We start from the raw sequence: 23275 nt of genomic DNA on the forward strand, positions 1-23275 counted from the left end.
GGGAAGGGAGCCTGAGATGGCAACAGCCTGAGGGCATATGACTTCCCACAAGGTAAAAAGGAGATACCACAGGTAACTGCCAGGCAGCAGAGACGGGAGAAGCACATGGAGCACCACTGCACAGAGCTCATCCATTTCAAAAGGAAGGTGTTCCTCCTGAGGACCTGCCCAGCTCCTGAGGTGACAGATCAATTGACCAAGTGTAACAGGGACAGAGATGCAACCTCCCAGACAATGCAGAAGACTGGTTTTACTCTTACATAAGATGCCAACTCTCGTGTCCTCCTTAGCAGCAGAAGCAGACCCACCCTTTTAATGGTACCCTCCTCTGACCAGTTTTCAACATCCAAGGCAAATCAAGCACCTTGTCTTACCTGACAGTACATGCATGTCCTACTAGCATGTTGTTCTCTGCCTGTTAAGCTGACTTTTCTAGGCAACAGTTTATTTAATCTATTTTGGGTAGATAAAAAAACCTGTGCTAACAGTGGTGCAACAGCAGAACACAGCAGTCCTCTTGTGGTGTCAAAACACACGCTGCTTCAGGCACACAATGTTATCCCACACAGCATATCACCACTGCTTTAAGATGTGGGCAATTAGCCTCAGGTGATAGCAGCAAAATGAATTTGCTTTGGAATGTTAGAAATCCAAAAGTTAACTGCAATCTTTTGAATAAGTCAGCAGATGAAAAGTTTTACTTCTTGGTGACAAGAAATTATTTACTTCTAATTATGAAACTAGAGTTAACAGAGAATAAGACAAAAGCAAGACATGAAATAGTACCCCTTTTCTGAGGCCGGGCATCCTACAGGTTTTGAAGACATTTGTAATTCATCTTGAATGTATGAAACTACTTATTTCTATTAAATAATAAAAGGACACATCAGATAAAATTCCTGATCAGACAGCATTTCTCTCCTGACACAAATATAAATCTCTCTGAAAATCCTCTGAAGAATAGCTTGCCCTCTGGGTAGTAAAATTATTTCTGTAATTAACTTTTCAATGGAGAGAGTTATCTTCATGTAACTTATTTCCTTTATTTCTTGGAATAAAACTTTCCTCCCATCCCTTTCCAACCTCCTAAATACATCAAAAGTGCTAGTATATTTCGGACACCACTTTACAGCACGCTCAGATACAGAAGTTTTGAATTACTCTGGAAGCATTTAATACACACTGTGGGACTGTCACATGATATTTAATGTGTGGAGAAGCAAACTCATACTGAAACAAATTACAAGAACATGGTTGTATGGCTGGCAGCTCTTTTGACTCTAACCCAGACCCCCCACACTGCTGTCCATAAGAAGTACTCAATAGTTAAATCTGCTTTTTTGAAAAACACTAATTAAAGCATTGCTGAGAAGGCATGATGTAAAACCACTGTTGTCTCGTGACAACTTCAAATCCCAGCCTTACTCTCTGCTCACGGAACCGGGAAGGGAACTGGCGGTGCTGCAAGGACCCAAAAAAGCCTGGCTTACAGACCCACTGGATGGATTTCATGGCTGACCTCTCCCGGGCGCCGCGGTTTCACGTCGGGACGAGTTGGACAACATACCTTGCACAACAGTTCGCTATCTCGACCTCCCCACGCGTCCAGCCTGTCGCTACTGACGCTGCTGAACGCCAGCTCCCGACCGCCTCCAACCCTTCCCAGCCATTCCCTTGGAGCAAACCTCCACCAAAACAACTTTTGCTAGGGCTTTGTGAGTAATTTAAGCCCGGCAGAGGTTACCAACCCTCCGGCTTTTGGCGAGATGTAGGGACCAGCACAGAGAATGCCAATGGCCTGGAAGTGTGCCAAGTCCCTAAACAGCAGATTATCGGGTATGAGTCAAAGACTGAAAACACATTGCCATCTCATGTATCAGACCTCAAAACAGCATGAACTTTCGTTCTGAAACCAGGCAGAGAGAATGTCAACAGGCTACCACTCGACCCACCTACGAGAGATTTCTTTCTAATTAAAGCAACTACATATCATTTCACAGTATTTTTTTCCTTGTATTTGCAGAAGGATTACTGCCTGTTCCTCTTTGATAAAACTGGTAATTTAAGATAGGAATCAGTCCTTCACATTTAACTTGACAGGTTTCCAGCAAAACCCACTAAAGATTTCATTTTTTTTGGAGACAATAAATTCACCCTTTTGTCCCAATATAATATAAACAGTTAACACTGTAACAAATCAATGTGCCCTAGGATGATTTTTGCCTCGACTCATTTATCTTAAAACACCTGTCTTAACAGTAAAGTTTCACCTTAGTCTCTCAGAAACTGGTAATAAAATTCTTATTAGGAGACAGAGCAGTCTTGAAATATGAAAATCCATGAAATATATTTTAGAACCAAGCCACTGCTATTTCACAGGAAAACTCCCATCTCCATAAACATGCAATTCAGTACTTGATTTCTACTCATACATACACATACATCTCTTGACAGGGGATGTGACACTCAGAGACAAACATCTGATTAATACTTGGAGTGGCAAGACCAGCAGTCCTTCAGGAACACTATACCTAAGCCTCAAAACCGTTTGGATAAGTATCAGAAGTACCACCTCAGCCTTTCAGATTTACATCAGTAATCACAAATCATAAAGAAAAGTGATGCTTTTGATATCATTTAACAATTTTGCTCCAAGTCTAAAATAAGCTGAACAGTTTCCATCTCAGATTAAATGCTGTAAATATTCATTAACAATTAGTTTGCTTGTAAGGTTACTATTATAATAATACTTCATCTTTTAAATTACATTTCTGCAAGTCCTATCCTCTAGCTTTAACAAGGCTTAAACCCTCACCACAGTATTCAGAACTGCTCATACCAGATTAAAAGAATTTTCCATAGGCAAACATTAAAAAAAAAAATAGACCGTGAAAGCGCTTAGAGGGAGAAGGGAAAGGAGAAAACAAAACCACAAAACTCACTTGACTGTAACTCGATTGGACAAATCCTGAAGGTCTCCTGGGTGAAATAGCTGAGCTTCTTTCAGTCCAATGTTTTCGCACGCTTTCAGGAAAACATTTATATTATCCTGCAAAGAGAAGTAGAAAGCAGTTGCTCAGTTAAGAGCACTAAGCAGGTTTTGCAAGATGATTAGTACTAGCCTTTAAATGTCAAAGTCCAGCTCACATAAATGAAACTGGAAAAGCAATCTTCTGGATCATAAACGCTGCTCGTTTCTCGTGCACACAGCAGGCTGGGCTGCGATGGCAGGGACTGAGGGGTATGTTAAAGATTACCTGGCATAAGGCAGCGGTGAGCCAGTAGGCAGCAATCTCCACTTTGATGTCAGCTCTGCTCAGCAAACAAACGCCCTCTTCCTAGCTTTGCACGACAAGCCTCACCTCAATGCCTTTAAAAATAACTCCAGCTACTGACATTCACCACCCAGAAACTCTTGGCAGGGGAGGAAGAAGAGGAGGGACTCTTCGTTTCTATGCTCACAGACTGATGAGGGAATACTGCACCTGGAGTCTGGGTTTGGTTGCTGAGCAAAGCTCCGGAGAGACAGAAACCAAACTGCATTCAGAGCTGCTGCTGCTGCCTCACTTGGGGGGGGTTTCTTCCCGAGTCCCTCCCCTTCCACTTCCCACACCCCCTCCTCAACTTCACACCGATCTGTTACAAAATAGAGGAGCAGCACCCACTCTCTGCACCTGCTGCAGGATGGACTGACCCATGAGAGAAATGTTAAAAAAAGAATAAATCTAATGATATATACAGAGATTATACAACTTGTGATCTCTTTCCACTTCATGAACAGTGGGCAATAGGCAAGAAATTCCTTCTCGTTAAGGCGGAATGCTATCAACAACAAAAGAATGTGCCCTCTTGCGCACTTGCTTCCTTCAGCTGCAAGCCAAAGGAAAAGGTACATAAAGTTACTTAATTCATAAGCTACACGCAGCCCTGTCATTAAGAGTTTGTAAGTCAAGGTGCTGATATCAGAATTTCACAGTATAGACAAGCTCTGCTTTAGCAATTTAATATGCTTTAAATTATTTTTTGACACATAATCACTGTATGTTACATTTATTCCTTCATTTAAAAATCATTAAAAAACAATCTACAAAGAAAATGACAGCTGCTTCTAATAAAGAAAGTAAAACAAACCCAAGAATCCCCACAACCTTCTGTTTTGAAGGTCCCGGGATTCTAGTATTTCTTATCAGTCTGTAAACATGGCTTAATTCAAGGAAAATATTTGAGCAAGGTATTCCCCATGCAGGCTGCGGGCTCTGCATTACCACATCTGAAAGATCCCAGGTGTCTCATACCGTGAAGGTTGTGCCCCGAGGCCTGATGTGCTGTGCCATGGTGGGGGCTGCTCTGCTGCAGGGGGGTGCAACGTGATGGCAAACATGGGGGACACCATGTGGTGGCAGATGAGAGAAGGAAGCTGGGAAGGATGGAGCACAGGCAGCCTCACCCATGCCCAGGTTCCTGCAGTGCCCAGGGGGCTGCCTGCGCATTTGCCCAGGGAAGAGCTTCATGCTGTGAGATGCAGCCTCAGAACGGGCATTTGCTTTTCCTTTCCTGCAGTGCCCCTTTCTTCTTTCCATGCAATATAGGGAAAATGGTCTAGATGTGCCAACTTTATTCAATTAATATCTGAGTGTCACCTTAGTACTAAACCAGCAAGGACCTGAAAAGGCATTGTTTCCTCTGCATGGAAGAAGCCACAGGCCACAGTCCCATTGCAAGAAGAGGAACTACTTGCTAAACAACCATCAGGTCAGGGTTCAGGGGACTAGGGAGTCTATGAAACTGGCAAGTAAGGCACAAGAAGAAAGCAGCAGAGCAGAAAGAATGAGTAACTCCAAGGTAATGAACTGACACCAACACCAGTGAAGGCAATATGGTTTGATTGGTCTGCCCAGTAACCACAGCAACTCAGAGCAAACTCCCAAACCAACGAGTTACATCAACCACAGGGCTGAAAATGAGCACATTGTGCAGGTAAACAAGGAAGAAGAGTCAGATTTAGAAAAACAGATGTTGTCTACACCCTGACAGCAACAAAAACAAAGCAGAGGAGTTGCTCACCAGTGGCTGCTTGGCTGCAGAACCACCAAACTTCTGGCACATGACATAATTAATTTTGAAGGTGTTTCAGAAATTAAACCTATCAAGCATCAATCTCCTGAGAAATAGCACTTACAGCCCCTGAGAACATCCCTGCTGACAGCAGTCAAGACCATCAGGAATGGGGTCAGAAGCAGGAAGAGATAACATGGAAGGCAGAACACCATTAGTTACAGTGCTCACGTGAAGGATAAAACAGGGTTCCAAATCTTCCTTCCCTCAGCCCCCAAGCCAGAAGTTTGATCACGCCTGCCATCTCACAGGTTACTGCCCCAACACCAGCTATTCTGCAGCCAGGGCCTGGAAATGACCCTCACAGCACCAAGAGATGACACACCCAATAGACTTTTTATCAAGTTTGGATATTTACACAAAAAGGTATCATTTAAACAAATCAGCACTTCTAAATACTGTCTTTGCCAGGTTATTCTTGACCATCCCTAATCATCATAGTTAATCAGCAAAACCACAGGTCTTAAAATAGCTAGCAGCCATTTTAAACTCTACCAGAATAATGAATAGGAAGATGAATTTTAAATAGCACTACAGAAATAAGTAGGAAAAAAAAAGACAAGTTATCAACCTTGCAATTAAATTTATCATTAGAAATGTGAATGGGAACATTTTTCAGAGATTAATGCACTCAAATATAGAAGCCATTACACCATTCCTTTTACCACTGTAACTGTACTTTAACAAGACTAATGGTCATTGCCACTGCAGCTTCAAAGGACATACTGTAATCCAAATCTCATCGCACTTCACAAAAACAGTTCTATTTAAACAACCAGACCTCAAAATCCTGGAAAAGCACAGCACACCAAACCTATCTCCAGGTGACAAAAATCACTGACAAGACGTGCTCAAGAGAAAAAGGTTCATACTTGCATCCACTACCCTCTTCTTCCATCATGTTCTCAATCTCTGTAAACACGAGGAGGCCATTTAAATTTAATAAAGAAACAAATTAGCAGAGAAAAAGAATTATGATGCCAAGGGAAGATAAGGGACTTAAGACAAACTGGAGAATTTGATACCAATAAAGTGGATCATGAGAGGCAATACTGGTGCAACCTATCAACACAAGAGATGCAAAACCAGAAGGGGAGAGAGGGGCTGCCCATTTCAAAAGCAAGGATTCATCAGTGGACAGATCAAATACATTTTTGCAGAAAACATAAGGTTCTGACCATTATTAGAGAAAGCTCTTGAACTGACAGGGATGAAATCATCAGTTAATTTTTGTTCATGTTATTAAGAGAGCTCAATCACTGCATTTCCCTGAGCATCTGAAGTTGGAATAAGCATCACAGAATTACAGGTTTTAAATCACAACAAAAATAAAGCCTGAAGTCTAAACCACAAAATTCAAGTGTAATTAATTTCTGGTATGCTATTTCTACTTCTAAGTGTCTTAGTGAGAAGGGGTGTGGAGGTTTGACTGAGACTGTGGGAAGGGCTGGTTTTTTCCCCCTAATGGTGGGCATGATGGAACAGCAGAGCATTTCAAATGTTCCTAGCATGGCTTGAGTTTTCCACATGCTGTACAGACTTAGATTAAATGCACAACGTAGAGCACTGACTAGATAGAGCTATTATCCTTCAATATTCCATTTTTGCCTCAAACTTCAAAGTGAACTACACCCAAAAGTGCTGCAAAGTCATAATATGGGAGAGACAGAGCTGCCAGTGGGAAACAGGTCATCCACAAGCAGGCTTTTAAATACTGTTGTTCAGGGAAAAGGCAAACAATACTGTATACTTGCAGCTCTGTACCTGACTTTCTGGTCCCCATGGGGCACCAGTGGCCACAAACCCTTCCCTCTCCTGTTGTTAAAGCATTTCCCTCCAACCAATGCTTTGAAGGAGCCAAGATGCCATCTCTACACTGAAAATGAGACTGTGGTCCACATCTTCCCTCCAGCATCTGAGTAGAGCAGAACTGCCTCTCACTCCTGCAACTCCATGGACTTGAGGAGAGGAAGGAGCTGAGTCTTTCCTCACTGGTCCTCAGTGCTGCTCCTAGGCCAGGGGCAGGGAGGCTGTGCCAGAGCAGGTGAATGTGAGAGAAAGAGCGGGGCCATTGCTGCAGGGCTCCTCATTGCCATCACTAGCTTCCAGACCACAAAGAAGAAAGAAGCTGGTAACTCTGTGGGGAAACACAAGAACTTGGACACCTTCCTTTAAAAATAACAATTTTAAAGAGCAACTTAAAAAAAAAATAAAATTGAGGCATTGAACCACTGGACAGTGGTTCTGTGTTGCACCTGTGATCAGCTCCTAATGTATGTCACCTTGGCAAGAATTTGAAAAGAGAGAGAGTGCTGGTGAGGTGTTGGTGGTGGGGAAGTACAGAGGTTCCTCAACACCTAATAAACCAAAGAAAAAGAGTACTTCTAAACCAGAAAAAAAAAATCAGCATGAGCAACAGGAAAGAAAAAGACAAAAGATGCAAAAAAGATCAAGAAGAGGTTGACCTTAAGTAGGAAGAAAACCCCAAAGTCACCTACCTGAGAAGGGGCATAGAGTGTGGAGTGTGTAAAACAGAAAAAAAATTTTAAACATCTAAAGTAAAAGCTAATTAAAAGAGGTCTCCCCATAAGAGGATGTAAATACTATCTTATTTTGACTACTTACATGCAACACAACATCACTAAATTCAGCTTGTGTAATAGAGCTGCGATTTTATTTTTAAAAAAATCCCACATTATCATGATTATCTGGGTGGGACAGGAATATTAATTTAAACAAGTGTCTAAATACATTTGCTTTCTTTAGGGCACAGTCATGCTGTGTGGTAAGCCTGATCTCTCTAGTTAACTGTTTCTCTGAATCCCTGTGTATGCGCCAAAACACAGTGAAATCTCATAGGCATACAAGTTATGGCACATCTTTCAAATCACTTGGCAACAGGGAGAAAAACAATTTAATTAACATGTTGTTTTTTGTTTTTCCTGGATGTATCAGCCAATAAATGACAGTACTCCAGGTTGTCCCCTATTCAGATATAAATACTCACTCTTTCAGTCAAACCCCTTATTTCTACTGCTGTTCAAGCTCTAGTTTGAAGGGGAGAGTTGGGTAGGAGAAGGGTGCATTTTTGGTGGGTTTTGTGGAGGATTTTAAGCAGCTATTTTCAGTGTATGAAGGAGATGGTACCCTATGCTTGCAAGGCCATGAAGCGTATTTGCACTAAGTGTTACATCATCATCCAGACCATGATTTGGCACCAGAAGTTGTTTTCAGTTTCCAGGCTTTTAAAAAAAAAAAAAAAAAAAGACAAAAAAAAGACAAAAACCACCAATTACCTATAGTGCCTAGCAACAAAAGCTCTTGACATTTTAAGAGTGACTGATGCATTTTTTTGGCTACAGAATTCTGAAAGTCATTTGAGTAGACCACATTTAAGAGGCATTTTTTCTTAGTACTGCATTTATCAAGACATTTAGTCATCTTGAAGGAGACACAGCTTTCAACTCTGCATTCATGACAAACCCTCTTTATTAGCACCCTCATTCCCTTAAGTAAGGGCAATTTCCCTCACAAAAACCTGGTATTTTTTCGAAGCAGAAAATATTTTTCATAGGCACAGCATTATACAGTCCACTCAAGTTGGCTCAAATCAGTTTAAGGCAGAATTTAGAGCTGCATTTGGCAGCAGCATCACCACACAGCTACACATTGTTTATATTCAGAGGTGGGGTAAAGGAAAGAGCCTGCAGCAGGAGCTCGTTGAACGAGTTGGGTGACTTGCTCTTCCTCGGAGGTACGTTTCGGTTGTTAGCTCCGGCTGCGGGTGCAGGCCGGGGCAGAAGGGGTGAGAGCACAGGAGGGAACAGGGCTGAACACAAACCCCGTGGTCTGACCACAGGCCTGGGAGCCAGGAACTCCCCATTACCACCTTGGCCTTGAATGTCAGGGTGTTCAGTGCCCATTACCCACCCATCCCATCTGCAGTGTGCGATCCCAGCTTCTACAGCTCTCTGTGTTTCTCCGAAGGCCAACAGTTTTAACCTTGAACCAAATGCAGAAGGAGGAGTGGATAGGATACCTAAACTGCTCTTTTCCTCCCTTTTTGGGCCCAAAACTAAAAATAGCAATTAAAACAATCATCCTGCAGACATAGAGTGACCTCAGGGCTCCTGTTCAATAACTTATCCCACCTATAACAGAGTGCACAGAGCACTGTGTTGGCCAAAGATCAGAAACTGTGTTAATTGCTTTGCCACTCCCCTCTGCCCGCCCTTCATTGCTTTTCCACGCTGGGTAAAAAAATAAATTACTGTGATCCTTGACACAGGGATTCCCTGCTCCAGCTCTGTGCATGATTACAGACACTAAATCTTTAATGAGTCACTGCCAGCTTTCCTCTCAGAAAGCAGGTGCTCCTGCTCTGAGAATGCAGGAATGAAACTTTGTGCACAAACTTTGCAGTTACCTTGGTACTGCCACTATCAATAACTGTAGGAAGAGGAGGAACAGTCCCCTTTGCCATTGTAACCATTATGAAAACCACATTTTGGAGCACCTTTCGGGAAAGAATCATTCTGGTTTCCAACAAAAAGGTCCATCTGTCTCCCAAACCCCAATTCCATCTGCAGTGACTGCAGCTGGTTACAGATCTCTCTAAGACCAAGGTATGTATTAGAAGAATCTTCCCCAAAACTTGTTATTCAGGTCCTGACACTACCCACCACCATGGGAAATGGCCAGCAGAAGGCACCTCTGCTCAGCCCACCCCATTTCCTGCCACCTCTTGCAGCACTGAGCTCCACAGTTTCTTCAAACAGGAGCAACTGGATTAAGGAAAACACACAGGAGAAATTAATGTGGGTTGATGGGTTTTTTAAACAGGACTTCAGAGTTGACAACCTTTAAGGTGCTTAACATAAGAAAGGACCAACTGTCTTCAATGACTCAAAATGCCTCCCAGGCCCATATCTCTAACCGTGCTACAGCATAACCTTCACTATGACATTACAGACATTTATCACAGCAACAATGTGTACCAAATGAGCCTTTTATTGATAAGAGAGTGAATATCAGGTTATAAAGTGCAGGTGTGTTTCTGGGATGTCACTGCTACCAAATAAGGCAACCTGGAACGGAGAAGGGCTAAAGTACAGCATGTTGGCAGACAAGCCTTGTTAATAGAGCTAATCCACTCAGAGGCATTCATACTGAAATGAAAGTATAGGTTTGGAAAGCCAGTATGGAAGAACTAGCCTGGGCTATTTCCTTGCTTAGACAAGCCTTAACTTTCCCACCAGTTAGTTGCATTCCAACAAAAATCAAGGGAAAAAAAAAAAAATTCAAGCAATATGCTTTACACCCTGAACAGTTTATACAAAACAGACTCTGCAAGCAAAGTGTGCTAAATACTCCAATGCCAAGTCACCACACTACACAGAACTGGAATGACAGTAATCCACTTAAAGGTGAAACTCCCTTGAAGCCTAATGAGTAATAAAAGAAGTAAAGACCTCTTGTTCCTGAAACACAAAGTTTTGGCAGAGCTTGCTTTCCTCCTCCACTCCCCCCCTTTTTTTTTTTATTTGTATACATAAGGTTTTTTTGTTTTGCTCACACAAGTTAACAACTTGATATAGGTGAAATTCAGCTTCTTCATACACAGGACTTGAAACAGAGCCTCAGATCCTTAATTCATGTAGCCCCTGATTTTTGGACAGTTATTTAGTACTTCATTCTTTGTAAGAGAGCATTTGGAAGTTTGCTTCCTTCAAGAGCCAGGCATCTTTTATTTCTTAACAGGAGTAGCATCCTAGTACCACATCTAATCCTTCCTGCCTTACATGGGCTCATCCCATGCTGTTGAGAAGCTTTCCCAGCACCCTGGACTGATGAGCTGGTTTGGAGATGACCTGCCTTGGAGTCCACCTGAACCCCTGCATCAGTGCCAGGCTTCCTCGTGCCCCTGCCCATCCTCCTGCCACGCAGACAGCAAGCTGGTCAGTGCAGCTGAAACAGCTCTCAGCACTGCATTTGGCAGCACTTGTTGCTGGTGTTGTTGTCAATAGTTCTTTCACACACCTCACTGGAGGAGGGTGATTCAGCACAGACACATGGGCACGGAGGTGTTTGGGCAGGCGTTCGGAGATGTGGAATGAGGATTTTGTACTGAACAGAAGGGTGAACAGCAGAGCTGCACAGCCCCACCATGGATACCAGAGAGAAAGTTATCACTGCTGCAGTTAACATCTGCTTTCTTTGAAAACTGCCATGAATTTTAAACACCTGGCACTGATAAACATCTGACAAGCCAGAGATGGTGGGGGGGAAGGTACTCCAGTGTCCACCTTATGAAGATTTAACACTATAAATAAACATTGAGTGCTGAAAAGAATCTCAAATCTCCACTTCCTTCACAAAGGAAGGAGAAATCAGATTACAAATGTCACAAGTATGAATTAAGGTGTGTACTTCTTCTACATGGTTGACATTTTTTTTCCAGTTGGGAAGGAATGTTTCTTGACAAACAGACACAGTCATCAGTTAATTCAGAAATAAAACCAGCATACAAATGACAGAGTATACCACAGACTACAGCTGATTGAATTGATAAGTGGAAATTTCTTGCAGTTCTTTTGGCAACCATATTTATCTATTTTTTTAAGTGATGGCAAGCTGATGCAAAAAGGGTAATACTTTTTCAAAGCTTTGGTTTAGAGCAGGAAAAAGGGCAACAATTTTCCGTATTAGAAAGTTCTTGCTGCCAATCATATTACTTTATAGTCAGTTGACAAGATTTTTAAGAAGTAATTAATTAGTTAGCATTTTGACATCTCATCCCAGTAACACACTAAAAGCATTGGTTTGGAAGACCTGATCTCATTTAAAGCATCCCAAAATACTGATTCTGGTTCAGAGATCAACCAGCAGGCACAGCACTTACAGCACCCCTGACAAGAGGCCAGGGCAAGTAGCTGAACCATTCCTTGGGGTCTGCATCCATACACTTGCTCCCCACTTAGGTCTCCTAGACATATTTCACTCCACCATCACTCACCTAAAAACCTGTCAAGTTCAACCCCATGTCTGGGTTTCACTCTGCCTGATCGATGTCTTGAGCAGCTACTAAAAATTTCACAAAGAGTTTGCATCAACCTCCTCTTTCTCCACACCCTACATTTCAAAGTGTTTAGGCAGCAACAGAACAATTAAAGGAAATTCAGAGCTAAGGCTGAAATGTACCATATGTTTTCAAGCAGAGGGGCACAAAACATCAGTAAACCACTGCTGAGATTACATACTCCCACTATCAGGCATTGAAAGACTACAGAACAATGTCATCTCTAACTATTAATAACCATACTTCCTTTCTAGCACACAATCCTTTTCTCTTAATTGTCTGCCAGAGGTATTTCCATACAGGCCACATTCCTCTTTCCCGTAACACAGGAGAAAAAGTAGCAAAAGTGATTTATAGTTCCATATGCATTCCTATCAGGTCTTGCATTACTCCTGACATTTGCTAATTTACCGGTTTTTTTGTTTACAGTGTGGTCAGTGAGAGAACTGGACTGAAAGTCAAGATTTCATCCCCACCCTACTATGACTTGCTTGTGACTTACTATGTGACTCAGCACTAAAGCCACTAAAACTCTCACTAACCACACACTACTATCTTTAGGTATAGAACTGAAGCAATGGTAAAGAACTCTTTGCAAAGTACTCCAAGATTTGACACATTAAAAATTTCTTATATAAGAAAAAGAAAGACTTTTCTCCAACTTTACTATTGAAAAATCAGATTTCTACACTGCTTCATAAATTGAGAAAAACATTTTAAAAGAGCAAAACTTTTTTTGGTTTCTATTTAAACAGAAATTTCATCCCAGTTACTGTGGCCATCATGTTCCCAAACTTGAAGAAACATCTGCTTAGGAGCTTGAAGTAATGTAAAATTCAGAAGTTTCAGTTGCCAATGGAAACACAGCTACTAATTTCCAACTGCAATTTTCTGAACACTGACAAAATCTCACTAAAATAAAATAAGTAAGAAATTTAACACTTTGATGGCTACATTTGAAATATAGTGCTGTGTCAATTACCAGGTGAAAAGATTTTTTTCTCATAATAATAACATGGGATCATAGAATGGTTTGGGTTGAAAGGGACCTTAAATATAATCTTAGTCCAACCTCCCTGAAGTGAACAGTGATATATCCATCTAGATCAAGTTGCTCAGAGCCCCATCCAACCTGACCCTGAATGTTCCCAGGGACAAAGCATCCACCATCTGTCTGGAAAAGCTGTCCCAATGCCTCACCATCCTCACAGTAAAGAATTTCTTCCTTACATCTAATCTAAATCTAGCCTGAGGTAATGGTTTTTATTTAAAACTATTACCTCTTTTCCTATCACAACAGAGTGCCTTCTAAAAAGTTTGTCCTTATCTTTCTTATAACCTTCCTTTAAATATTGAAACCTAGAGCCTTCTCTTCCCAGGCTGAATAACCTCAACTCTCTAAGCCTGTCTTCATAGGAGAGGTGTTCCAGCCACTCATCATTCTTGTGTTCCTTTTCTGAACCTGCTCCAAACAGGTCCATGTCCTTGCTGTGCTGGGACCCCAGAGCTGATGCAGCCCTGCAGGTGGGGTCAGAGCAGAGCAGAGGGGCAGAGTCCCCTCCCTGTCCCTGCTGCCCACGCTGCTTTGGATGCAGCCCAGGACATACTTGATTTCTGGGCTGTGAGTGCCCATGGCTGGGTCATGCCCAGCCTCTCACCCACCAGCACCCCCAAGCCCTTCTCAGCAGGGCTGATTTCATTTCTTATCTTATATTAATAGTGGGGAGTTGCCCCAACCCAGGTGCAGCACCTTGTCCTTGTTAAACCTCCTGAGATTCCCAAGCTTGTCCAGGTCCCCCTGGAAGGCATCCCATGCTTTGGGTGTGTTAATGTGTGCACCACTCAGCTTGGTGTCATCTCCAGATTTTTTGAGGGTGCTCTCAATCCCTTTGTGTCATTGACAAAGACATTAAACAGAACTTGTCCAAGCAAGAATCCTTAAGGGATGTCACTTGTCCCTAATCTCCCTTTGGACATTGACCACTACCCTCTCCATGCAACCATCCAACCAATTCCCGATCCACCAAACAATCCACCCATCAAATCGCTCTCTCTTCAGTTTAGACAGAAGGATGTTGTGGGGGACTGTATCAAAGGCTTTGCAGAAGGCCAGATAAGTGACATCTGCATTCCTTCCCCTGTCCACTGATGCAGTCACTCTGTAACAGAAAGCCAATAGGTTGGGTCAGCCTTGGATGTCCCAAAACATGTCCCTGTTCACTATGTTCCTTAGGAGAGCTTTTAGGAAGAGCTGTTCCATGCTCTAAACAGGCACAGGGGTGAGGCTGATGGATCAGTGGTCCCCAGGGTCCTCCTTCCTACCTTTTTCAAAGATGGGTATAGTGTTTCCCTTTCCCCACAGATTTCTCACTTCCCACAAGAAAAAGGAAAATAACAGTTTTGTGAAATTTTTTTACCTGCAGCATAGGAATATTGAAGAAGAAAGCTACTACTATGAAGAGGAACCTGTCCTCATTCCTACTATCAAAAGTGCTCCTGAGCCTGTATTAAACATATAAACTGCATTATAAAGGAGATCACATTGGATGCAGGGCATGAGTTTGGGTAGGTCATAACCACTTTCACTTTCTTCCTCTTTGGTTTTAGATTTATTGAAGTTCCTTCATAACAAACACCAACTGCTATTGTAAAACAGAAGTTTTCCCTCATGTAAGGATTATGCCAAGTAATAAGTCTCTTAAAATACTTGCCTTTCTGAATTTCCCAACAACTTGCTGAGCATAGTCATCCAGAAAACAGGTAGTGATGCCTCTTTATTTTTGTTTACATGTTTAAATTAACAACTTTCAAAAAAACCAAAAATAATACAGGTATCCCCTTGTGCCTTGCCTTATGAAAAACAATACCAGACTAATCAGCTTTGTGGAGAATGATATCAAACAGGATTTGCTCAGCTTCACTCTTAGCAGGGCTGCATGTGCATTCACCCTGTACCTCTGAATGTACATGCCACTGACAAATCAAAACCCCATGACCCAGATCAGCCACAAGATAGGGCCATGGAAGCAGGGCTGGAAGCAGAGCCCACAGCTCCCACATTGGCTGTGATGTGTTCTGTTAGTCTACAAAAAGGTGACTTAAACCTTCAGAAGAAATAGTGGCACTCTACATCACTCAGTATTACTCCCTCATCAGTGAAAAAAAACCAAGAAAAAGGTCAGAAAAGCAAACAGAGCACCTCAAATGCTTATCAACTCATTAGTCAGATCCTGACCAAAATTTATGAGGCTATTTCTTACAAGCATTTTTGCTGCACAACCAGGAAATTTAAGTCTATATTTTCTGGTGTTTGTTAGTGAAGCAAAGCGAGCAACAGCAGCTTTTCTATAACTTACTCCATGTATTTGTGTACTTGCCCTTCCCAATTTTTCATGAGGAATTGAAATGAGAAGTTTCTTTATAATCAATTGCTCATAGCAGACAAGATACCTTTTCCTTATTAGAAAATATGCTGTCAAACCACAAAATCCTCCCCCTCATGATTATATTCAAACCATCTCCACGTGCTGGTATTCAAGCTGAAAACTCTGTATTTTTTGAGAAAAAAAGTTTTCCTCTGTGTTTGCTTTTGTTAAACACCCATTTTTTTTTCATTACTACTATTTTTATTTATTATTATTTTATTTTTACTATTTATTTTTATTAATTCTATTGTAGCTCATACTAGTCAAATTCACAGAGCAGGAGTTTAAGATGAAAAAAAATTATTAAAAAAATATAAAATGCAAGAAGACAGGATGTACCAATATGAAGGCTATACTAAAGAGTGAACAGCAAGAGAAAATAATCAGCATGAAGGAATGAACTTTGAAAGCAGAGGTGCTTTGAAAAAAAAAAATAATTCATTTAGATCAAATTAAGCCTCTCCTATATCATTAGATTTCTTAAATTTAAGTGGAAAACACAACTAATTTGATTCTAAGTAATCTAGAGAAGGAAGTTTGTAGCTAACTCTTAAATAAAGCATACAACTGAACTAATACATACAAGTATGAACTTTGCCTGAAAAATGGTTTTGAAATTGTCCTATAATAAAGTAAAAATGTCATCTGCATACCATTCCCCTGCTACACAAGGAAAAAAAAAAACAAAACCACCACCAAAAAACTCCATTACCCTGGTGAGAAAATTTTCCCACAGAAAAGGAAATTTTGGCCAGCTCTCCTTGATGACAAAAGATAAGGAAATACCAGGGCGGTTCCACAGTTTGCAAAATGTTAGGCACAAAGGCACAGAAAAATATTTTTATTTTTTATGTTCTCCACCCCTTTCTTTATCTCCCCTTTCATTTTAGTTTAGCTTTCTATCATATTTCTCTCTTTTTACCTTTGTTATTCCCCACTTTCCTTGCTTAGAAGGTATATGCCAAGGTATATGGCCTCAGGAACACTGTTTCAGGTGGTTGCCTTGGTGCAAGTGGTATTAATACCTCCTGATGCATTCAATAAGCACATGGTATCATCTTACATTGCATTAAAGAGAAGCAATGATGTTGCAGCAGCAGCTATCAGAAGGATATGTTTCCTGTTGAATCAGGACAACAAACATTTGAAAAAAATCTGCATGGAAAAGCATCAAGATGTTCTCCACCCTGAAGGAACCCTAATTCCCCACCAGAAAAAAAAAAATCCCACTCTACAGTATTTCAGATAAACATTTTCAAACCTGCCGCTGCCTAGAGATGCGCAACTTTTTTTGTGTGTGTGAACAGAAAACGAAATTTCATAAAAAATCCCTTTTCCAAAGCTGAAGAACTCTACGAAGATGACATTTTGTGCTCATGTTCATTCAGCATGCACACAGAAAACTGTCTGAGTTAGCAACATCTCGCCTTGTTTGAAATCACAGACCAACTTCAAACCAAAGTGCTAATGTCATTTCATTTACAGCTCTGAAAAGCCCAATAGCTTCCTATTCTGCCCTGCTGTATGATCACAGCCCTCGTGTCTGGGATGTGAGAAAAAGCTTCCCAAACACAGTGCAAAGTATTGCACTTCCACTTTATTCACAGGAGCTGCAAGCAAAAATAGATGGTCTTAGAAAACCAAATTGAGATATTGCAAGGCAAAAATTGGTATAAGGAAGATTTCCATTTGCTACCCCTCTCTAAGGGAGACACTGGCTTCTACCTCAGAATTTGCTTCACCACCTGGTCTCAGCTGGAAATGTACCTTCACTGAACTTCAGCCTTGCTGAAGAGTGTACACTTATTGCTCCTGAGCAGCAAGCAATGTATTATTCTGACAGACATGTTCAGCTTGCATAAACTATGCATAACTCATTCATCTTCCAGCTGTCTCATGGCATCTGGTGACTTTCATTCCAGGTTATGATTCTCTGTGTTCAGCCAACTGAGTTGAAAACTGGAGGCTTTTGGGGAACAATGGTGCTGCAGCCAGAGATGCACCTCTGAAACTGTTCAGCAAAGCCTTGTTGGAAAATATGTTGTCAAACCACAAAATCCTTCCCCTTGTGATTATATTCAAACCATTTTCACATGCTGGGATTCAAGCTGAAAATGCTGTATTTTTTGAGAAAAAAAGTTTTCCTCTGGATTTGCTTTTGCTAAATGTTAATTTTACCACCCCACTATACAAGAACTGTAATCAAAATAATTTTGCAGGATCTGAACCCAGCAAGATTTATCAATTGGAGTACTTTTCTTTAAACACCATCTCAGTTTCACGCAAATAAGGACCAAAAAAAGTGGAACTTTATAGTAACAACACGAAATCTGCACTTTTTCTACTGTTCATAATGAAATCTCAGCTTCCACAATGCTCTGACCTTTCTGATACCCTTCCTATACCCCCCAGAAGTCCTGAGGGCTTCAGGACCTACTCTCTACCGGCTTGCTTGCCCCTCCACTGTACTGGGAACAAATACATGCACTGCTCTTTATACAAATTACTCATTTTAGCTAGTCTGAAATATAATGGTTGTCATCTTATTGCAGGGGTTCCACACTGTTGTCTCCTTATCACAGAAGTTTCATACCTTCTTGGTATTTTCTCGTGGGCTACTCCTCCAAGCACTGCCTCGTTCTTCTTCACAAAGCAGCCAACTGACTCCCATCCCCTTCTCAAGGGGCCAACCCACACTTTTATAGCACTCTTCTTCTCATTGGTTACAGCTGTGGCCTGTTAAAGTCAGGCCTGTTCCTAATCTTTGATAATTGGCCCAGCTGCAACTCCTTAGGGGTAAGATTGCTTTCTATACTACCTTTATTTTCTTATATTCTACCCCCCTACATATAATCAGAAATGAAATTTTAATTTTCTAGAAACTATTTTAGTGCAAAAGTCCAAAATGGCATTTAAAAAAAATAGTCAAAATTAAAGCAAAAAACCCCAACAGCTACCTCCCAGTTAACTCCCTTCAGGACATCTGTGGGAACATCACAGCCTCCAAACTCTGCCACATGCTTTTAAAATCAACCTGCTGCAAGTTGCAACTTTCTGCAACTACTGCTGGAGTTAGAAGTTGGCACTCTGCAGCTGGCACACCTCGCTGTCCAGGAAACCACCATAAAAGCTGCATGGACATTTCTTCAGTCACCTGCTCCTGACCACAGCTTCCCTACAACTATTCTGGTACTTCTCTTATCCCCAAAAGTTCCGTTTTCCAAACTGGAACAGAAGTGAACAGGCAAATGCAGCTAAGACAATGGCTACATCTCACACACGTGCCTCGGGAGAGACCTGGAACAGCGAGGCTAAAGCAAAAAGTTGTTTTATGGATACCAAGTTATAGCCAGATCCAACTCTTCTTCCCAAAGAGTTCTTACAAACCCTCCCACACAAGCTGCAGCCCAGATTTCCCATGCCATGCCAAACTGGGGAGAAGTTTAATCAATTTTCTGAACTTTCCTGGTAGCAATTAAGCATTTTAATTAACTGAATACCAACTTTCATTTCAGTATTTAATCCTCAAAACACATCTATTTATTTTTCCATTCTGTCATGATTAGACCTGAACCACTGCAATCCACACCTAAAATCACAAGGCAGCATTACAATCAAACTAAAGGTAAAAGCTAAGGCTTAATCTGAGTTGTGTAAAATGTTCCTACTAACATAAAGTCCCTATCAGATCTTATGATAAGTAAGATGTCATAAAAGAAAACAAGACATACCAAATCAATAATACACTGACGTCATTAAAAGCAGCACCTCACACGAACTCAATGCAAAAAAACTCTAGCACACAATATTCCATATAGAACAGAATGTTTAATTATTCCTTTAGGCCTGCTAAGTTACTGAAACAATTTGTTTTCAAAATAACCATGAATGCAAAGAAGTGAGATAACAAAACCTTTCTGGAGATTCAACCAAAGGCATCTATTCAACACCACATTTCTGTACTGCTGAAAAAGCCTGTCAAATAGTTGAAGTGAACACAATGCTTAAACAACATACTTATATGGAAATGAAATAGATTAACTCCCTAGGGAACAAAACCAAAATTCAAGGAATTTCTGGAGGGGAAGAAAAACAAAGGGGAGGGAAAGCTGGGGGGGCAGGGGGAAGAGAAACAAGATGTCTTTCAAAGCATTTGTTTCCTTCTGATAATCAGACTGCCATAAAACTCTCAAAACCATGGGGGGTTTGTTTCCTTTGAATCAGAAAACTCAGGAGAGAAATGGATGCTAATTAGGCAATAAAGGCATAAAATGTTTTGGAAATGGACTTCAGGATATGAATCTAGATGAGCATAAAGAAGCTAAAGAAAGAACATGATCCGATCCCTTTTTGTTTTAGAAAAAAAACCTGTCATCTCTCATTATTAAAATTGTCATCTGGATTAAAAAAAAAAAAGGACAAAAAAAGAAAAATGACAACCAAATTCACTCCTTCCAACAGTGATTTTGAGATCTCATGAAAGCTTGCTACAGAGCAATTAGTGTGAGACTCAAAGGCACTGAAGACAGCAGAAGTGAGAGCCACAGAAGTATATGTAACATTTATGAAGCCACAGAAAATACTAAATTTGTGGGAGAAGCAACCTACAAGCAATGAAAATGTCTCCAGAACATGTCAAGCAAGCCTACCATTGAATTTCCTAGTAAGTTTTTTTCTATCTTTAAAACCTATCTTTCAACCATAGTATCCTGAGCCTGTCAGGTATCAATGCCTGCTTTCTTATAAATGCAAATCCCCATAATTTTTAGTTTGAGTTCTACATGCTGGGATGAAACCTGGGCTCTTGAAAGCTGGTATAACTGAGAAGTTCCTCTCAAATGTGTAAAAACCAGTCTTCCACTATCATCACCATAAGCACCATCTTCTGAAAGCATCCCAATATGGCCTTCATAATTGTTGTCTTCAGAAACTGAAGTGTTTATGTAAAACCTTCTCCACAGGTTAACAGAAAACATTAGCTCTCTCAATTACTACCTTTAAACTGTGTTTTAACAATAACACTGGGTGAGCTCTATTTACAAGAAACATTTGCCTTTCCTCCTCTTTCCTTTATTTTTGAAGACTTGTAGGAACTAGGAACAACTTCAAAAACCAGTAATACACTACCAGGAAAATATAATTACACACCAAGTGAATACTCTGCATTTTTACATCTGGAAATAAAAAATGCATATAAAAACAAGAGTGCCTGCAGTTATGATTCAAGACAGCACTTAACCACAAAAACAAAATCTAGCTTATGGTTTTCTGTTTTGAATCTAATGGCTACTTCAGAGGCCACATAGAGAATCAAACCACTGATCAAATAACTGTGCTGTCCTCCCCAGAATTATTTTGGTTTCATTTGAATTCTTTTTTGTATGCCTCACAGGAAAAGAATGTGCAGCAGTCTTATTCGCAAGCCTAAATACCTGAGCTTGTCTGGGACAAAGGCAATTAATGCTTTCTACATTCATTTGATGTGGAAATGCACATTCTCAGCTTATGCAATAATTTATGGCAATTTAACCTAATCTTATGACCTCCAGCCAAGATAACTACACTTATTCACTAATGAGCTGCATGGGTGACCAGCAAAAGCCAATGTTTTGTTGGCTCATCCCATTAAAACATATAAATAAAAGTATCTAAAGAAGTTTTGCATTCTACTCCTACTAAGAAGCCAGGTAATTTTCCCAGATGTAAAGGTTGCATGTTTGTCATAAGGTGGGATCTTCCATTTGTCACAGGAATCATGCATATGTCCCTGTTCATCCTGGATCTTTTAATATGAGACCAATGGCATTTGTGATAGGACTAAATAGCCTTGACATCCTAAGTGACATGAAGAGCCAACAAGGTTGTCATAGTGAAAAAGTGATGAAGAAGGAATTCTTTGAACTCCTTTGCCCACAGAAGGGTTTCTGATGCTAAATGGCTACAAAACTTAATCTAGTCTCTGGGCAGCAAATTTTCCAAACAGCACGCAGAAAACCTTTTACATTTCCTGTAAAAATTATGACATACATCTCCCACCTCTACCCCCAGCAAAGTGAGTTACAGCCAAAACATTGGCAAATCCCTCAGCTGAAGCCTGCAGAGAGATCTTTGCATCATCAGAGTTATTTTAATGCAACTGAAGCTTTGTTGTGGGTGGAGTGAAACAGGTTCTAAAAATACTTTAACTACACAGAACATTTCCTACTTTGCCCATTCCCTAAGAAAGGGATATCGGAAGTGGTTCTAAATGTTAAGATAGGATGGTGGCCTTTAAATAGAGACAAGTGATGCCACAGAGGTTTGTGCACAGGAGCCAGTGCTTGATACCTCTGGGGATGATGAAGCTTGATGCATTGACAGGATGACTGAAGTTACAGATCCAAATGACAGTTTAGGTGTCCTTTGCGGTTTAAGATAACATAGAAATGGTACAATTTTGAACAAAAAAAGAAAATGGAGCTAAAATTTTGAAAATTCTTTAAAAACAGAGATCACTTGGTTCATACACCAGATATTAGATTCAATGCCATTACTTACCAAGCCAGCTATTGGAGTTGGCAGACGATTGATCTTCTTAATGATGCCAGGTTTGATCTTGTTAATCAAACTAAAAAAAAGTTATATGATTTTCTGTTAAATATTTTACTGTACTTAAGCATGAGCATCAATGCTTATTAAGAAATACTTTGCATGTGGTCCTAACATAACATCATTTGAATGAGTTTGAGCTGAATCTATTAACACTCCCAAGAAGTGACAAGCAAGAACAGATTGTAGAAGCAAAAATGAAACAAGTCACACACAAAGAGGTTTCTGGGAACAGCAAAGCGAGAAAAAAAAGAAAATGCCTGAGGAGGCGTGGGCAGAAAAGGATCTGTGTTTCTACTACAAGGGTGGTGATGTTAATTGGATTCAGATTTTCTATTTATAGCTTTTCTTCTCATAAAGGTTCTGAGCAGATGTCAAAAATGTACCAGAATATTCATTTTCAGAGTTCAGTGTGATAGCACTAATATTCCTGAAAGGGTGAGAAATAAACTCAGTTTTCACAATGCTACCAAGTCCAGTATGCTGTGTGCAGCAATCACTTTTGGCACACACAATTTACATGAACAAGTCATTTTTCCATCTCAGTCAGAAGAGACTGTACCTGATATCACTCTTCACATAAAATTCATAATTAAGCTGAGAAGATAGGACAGACTAACACATGACTATTTAATACAAATGCATACCTTATCCTGCAGTAAAGATGAGGCACAGGATTCCTTGCAAGTTTTCAGTCATGGAGATAGTGAAATATTGTGGTTCACCAACTTACACACTGGACCAGAGGGTCAGTGGAGAACAGGGACCTCAGGACACCCTGCAGACTTCATCTGCTTCTATATATTCGAGGATTTTTTTTCTTGCTCTCCCTTCTTGTTGCTGCTTCTCTGGCCAGACCCTTTACCCCACACAAAGCATCAGCAAGGCCTTGTGATCTACCCACACCAGTGCAGGGACAAGACCTGGAGTTTAAAACTCTGTGTGGGGGAAAAGCATCTTTTGCTCAAAAAAAAAAAAAAAAAAAAAAGAACTGCAGGTCCTGAGATTTTTCAATAGCACTGAGTTATTTAGCAAACAAGACACATTTGATTACTTTTCCTACCCAAAA

At 40.6% G+C, this 23275-nt stretch overlaps 1 protein-coding gene across 13 annotated transcripts in view; it reads right to left on the reverse strand.

Annotated features, from left to right (window-relative positions):
* Positions 1–23275, reverse strand: part of LMO7 (LIM domain 7) — a 132033-nt gene that overhangs the window by 71066 nt on the left and 37692 nt on the right. For 11 of the 13 annotated variants that reach the window (XM_054654511.2, XM_077173597.1, XM_077173595.1 and 8 more), the window contains exons 3-4: positions 22156–22225; positions 2943–3049 (exon numbers count right to left, since the gene is read on the reverse strand). In XM_054654511.2, the coding sequence (XP_054510486.2) occupies positions 2943–3049; positions 22156–22225 (177 nt within the window). Of the gene's footprint in view, positions 1–2942; positions 3050–3147; positions 3167–3257; positions 3295–22155; positions 22226–23275 lie in introns of those variants that run through there. The other 2 variants (XM_077173602.1, XM_077173603.1) reach the window with 2 other exon arrangements.

The sequence above is a fragment of the Agelaius phoeniceus genome, chromosome 2, assembly GCF_051311805.1.
Source record: "Agelaius phoeniceus isolate bAgePho1 chromosome 2, bAgePho1.hap1, whole genome shotgun sequence".
NCBI classification, from domain to species: Eukaryota; Metazoa; Chordata; class Aves; order Passeriformes; family Icteridae; genus Agelaius; species Agelaius phoeniceus.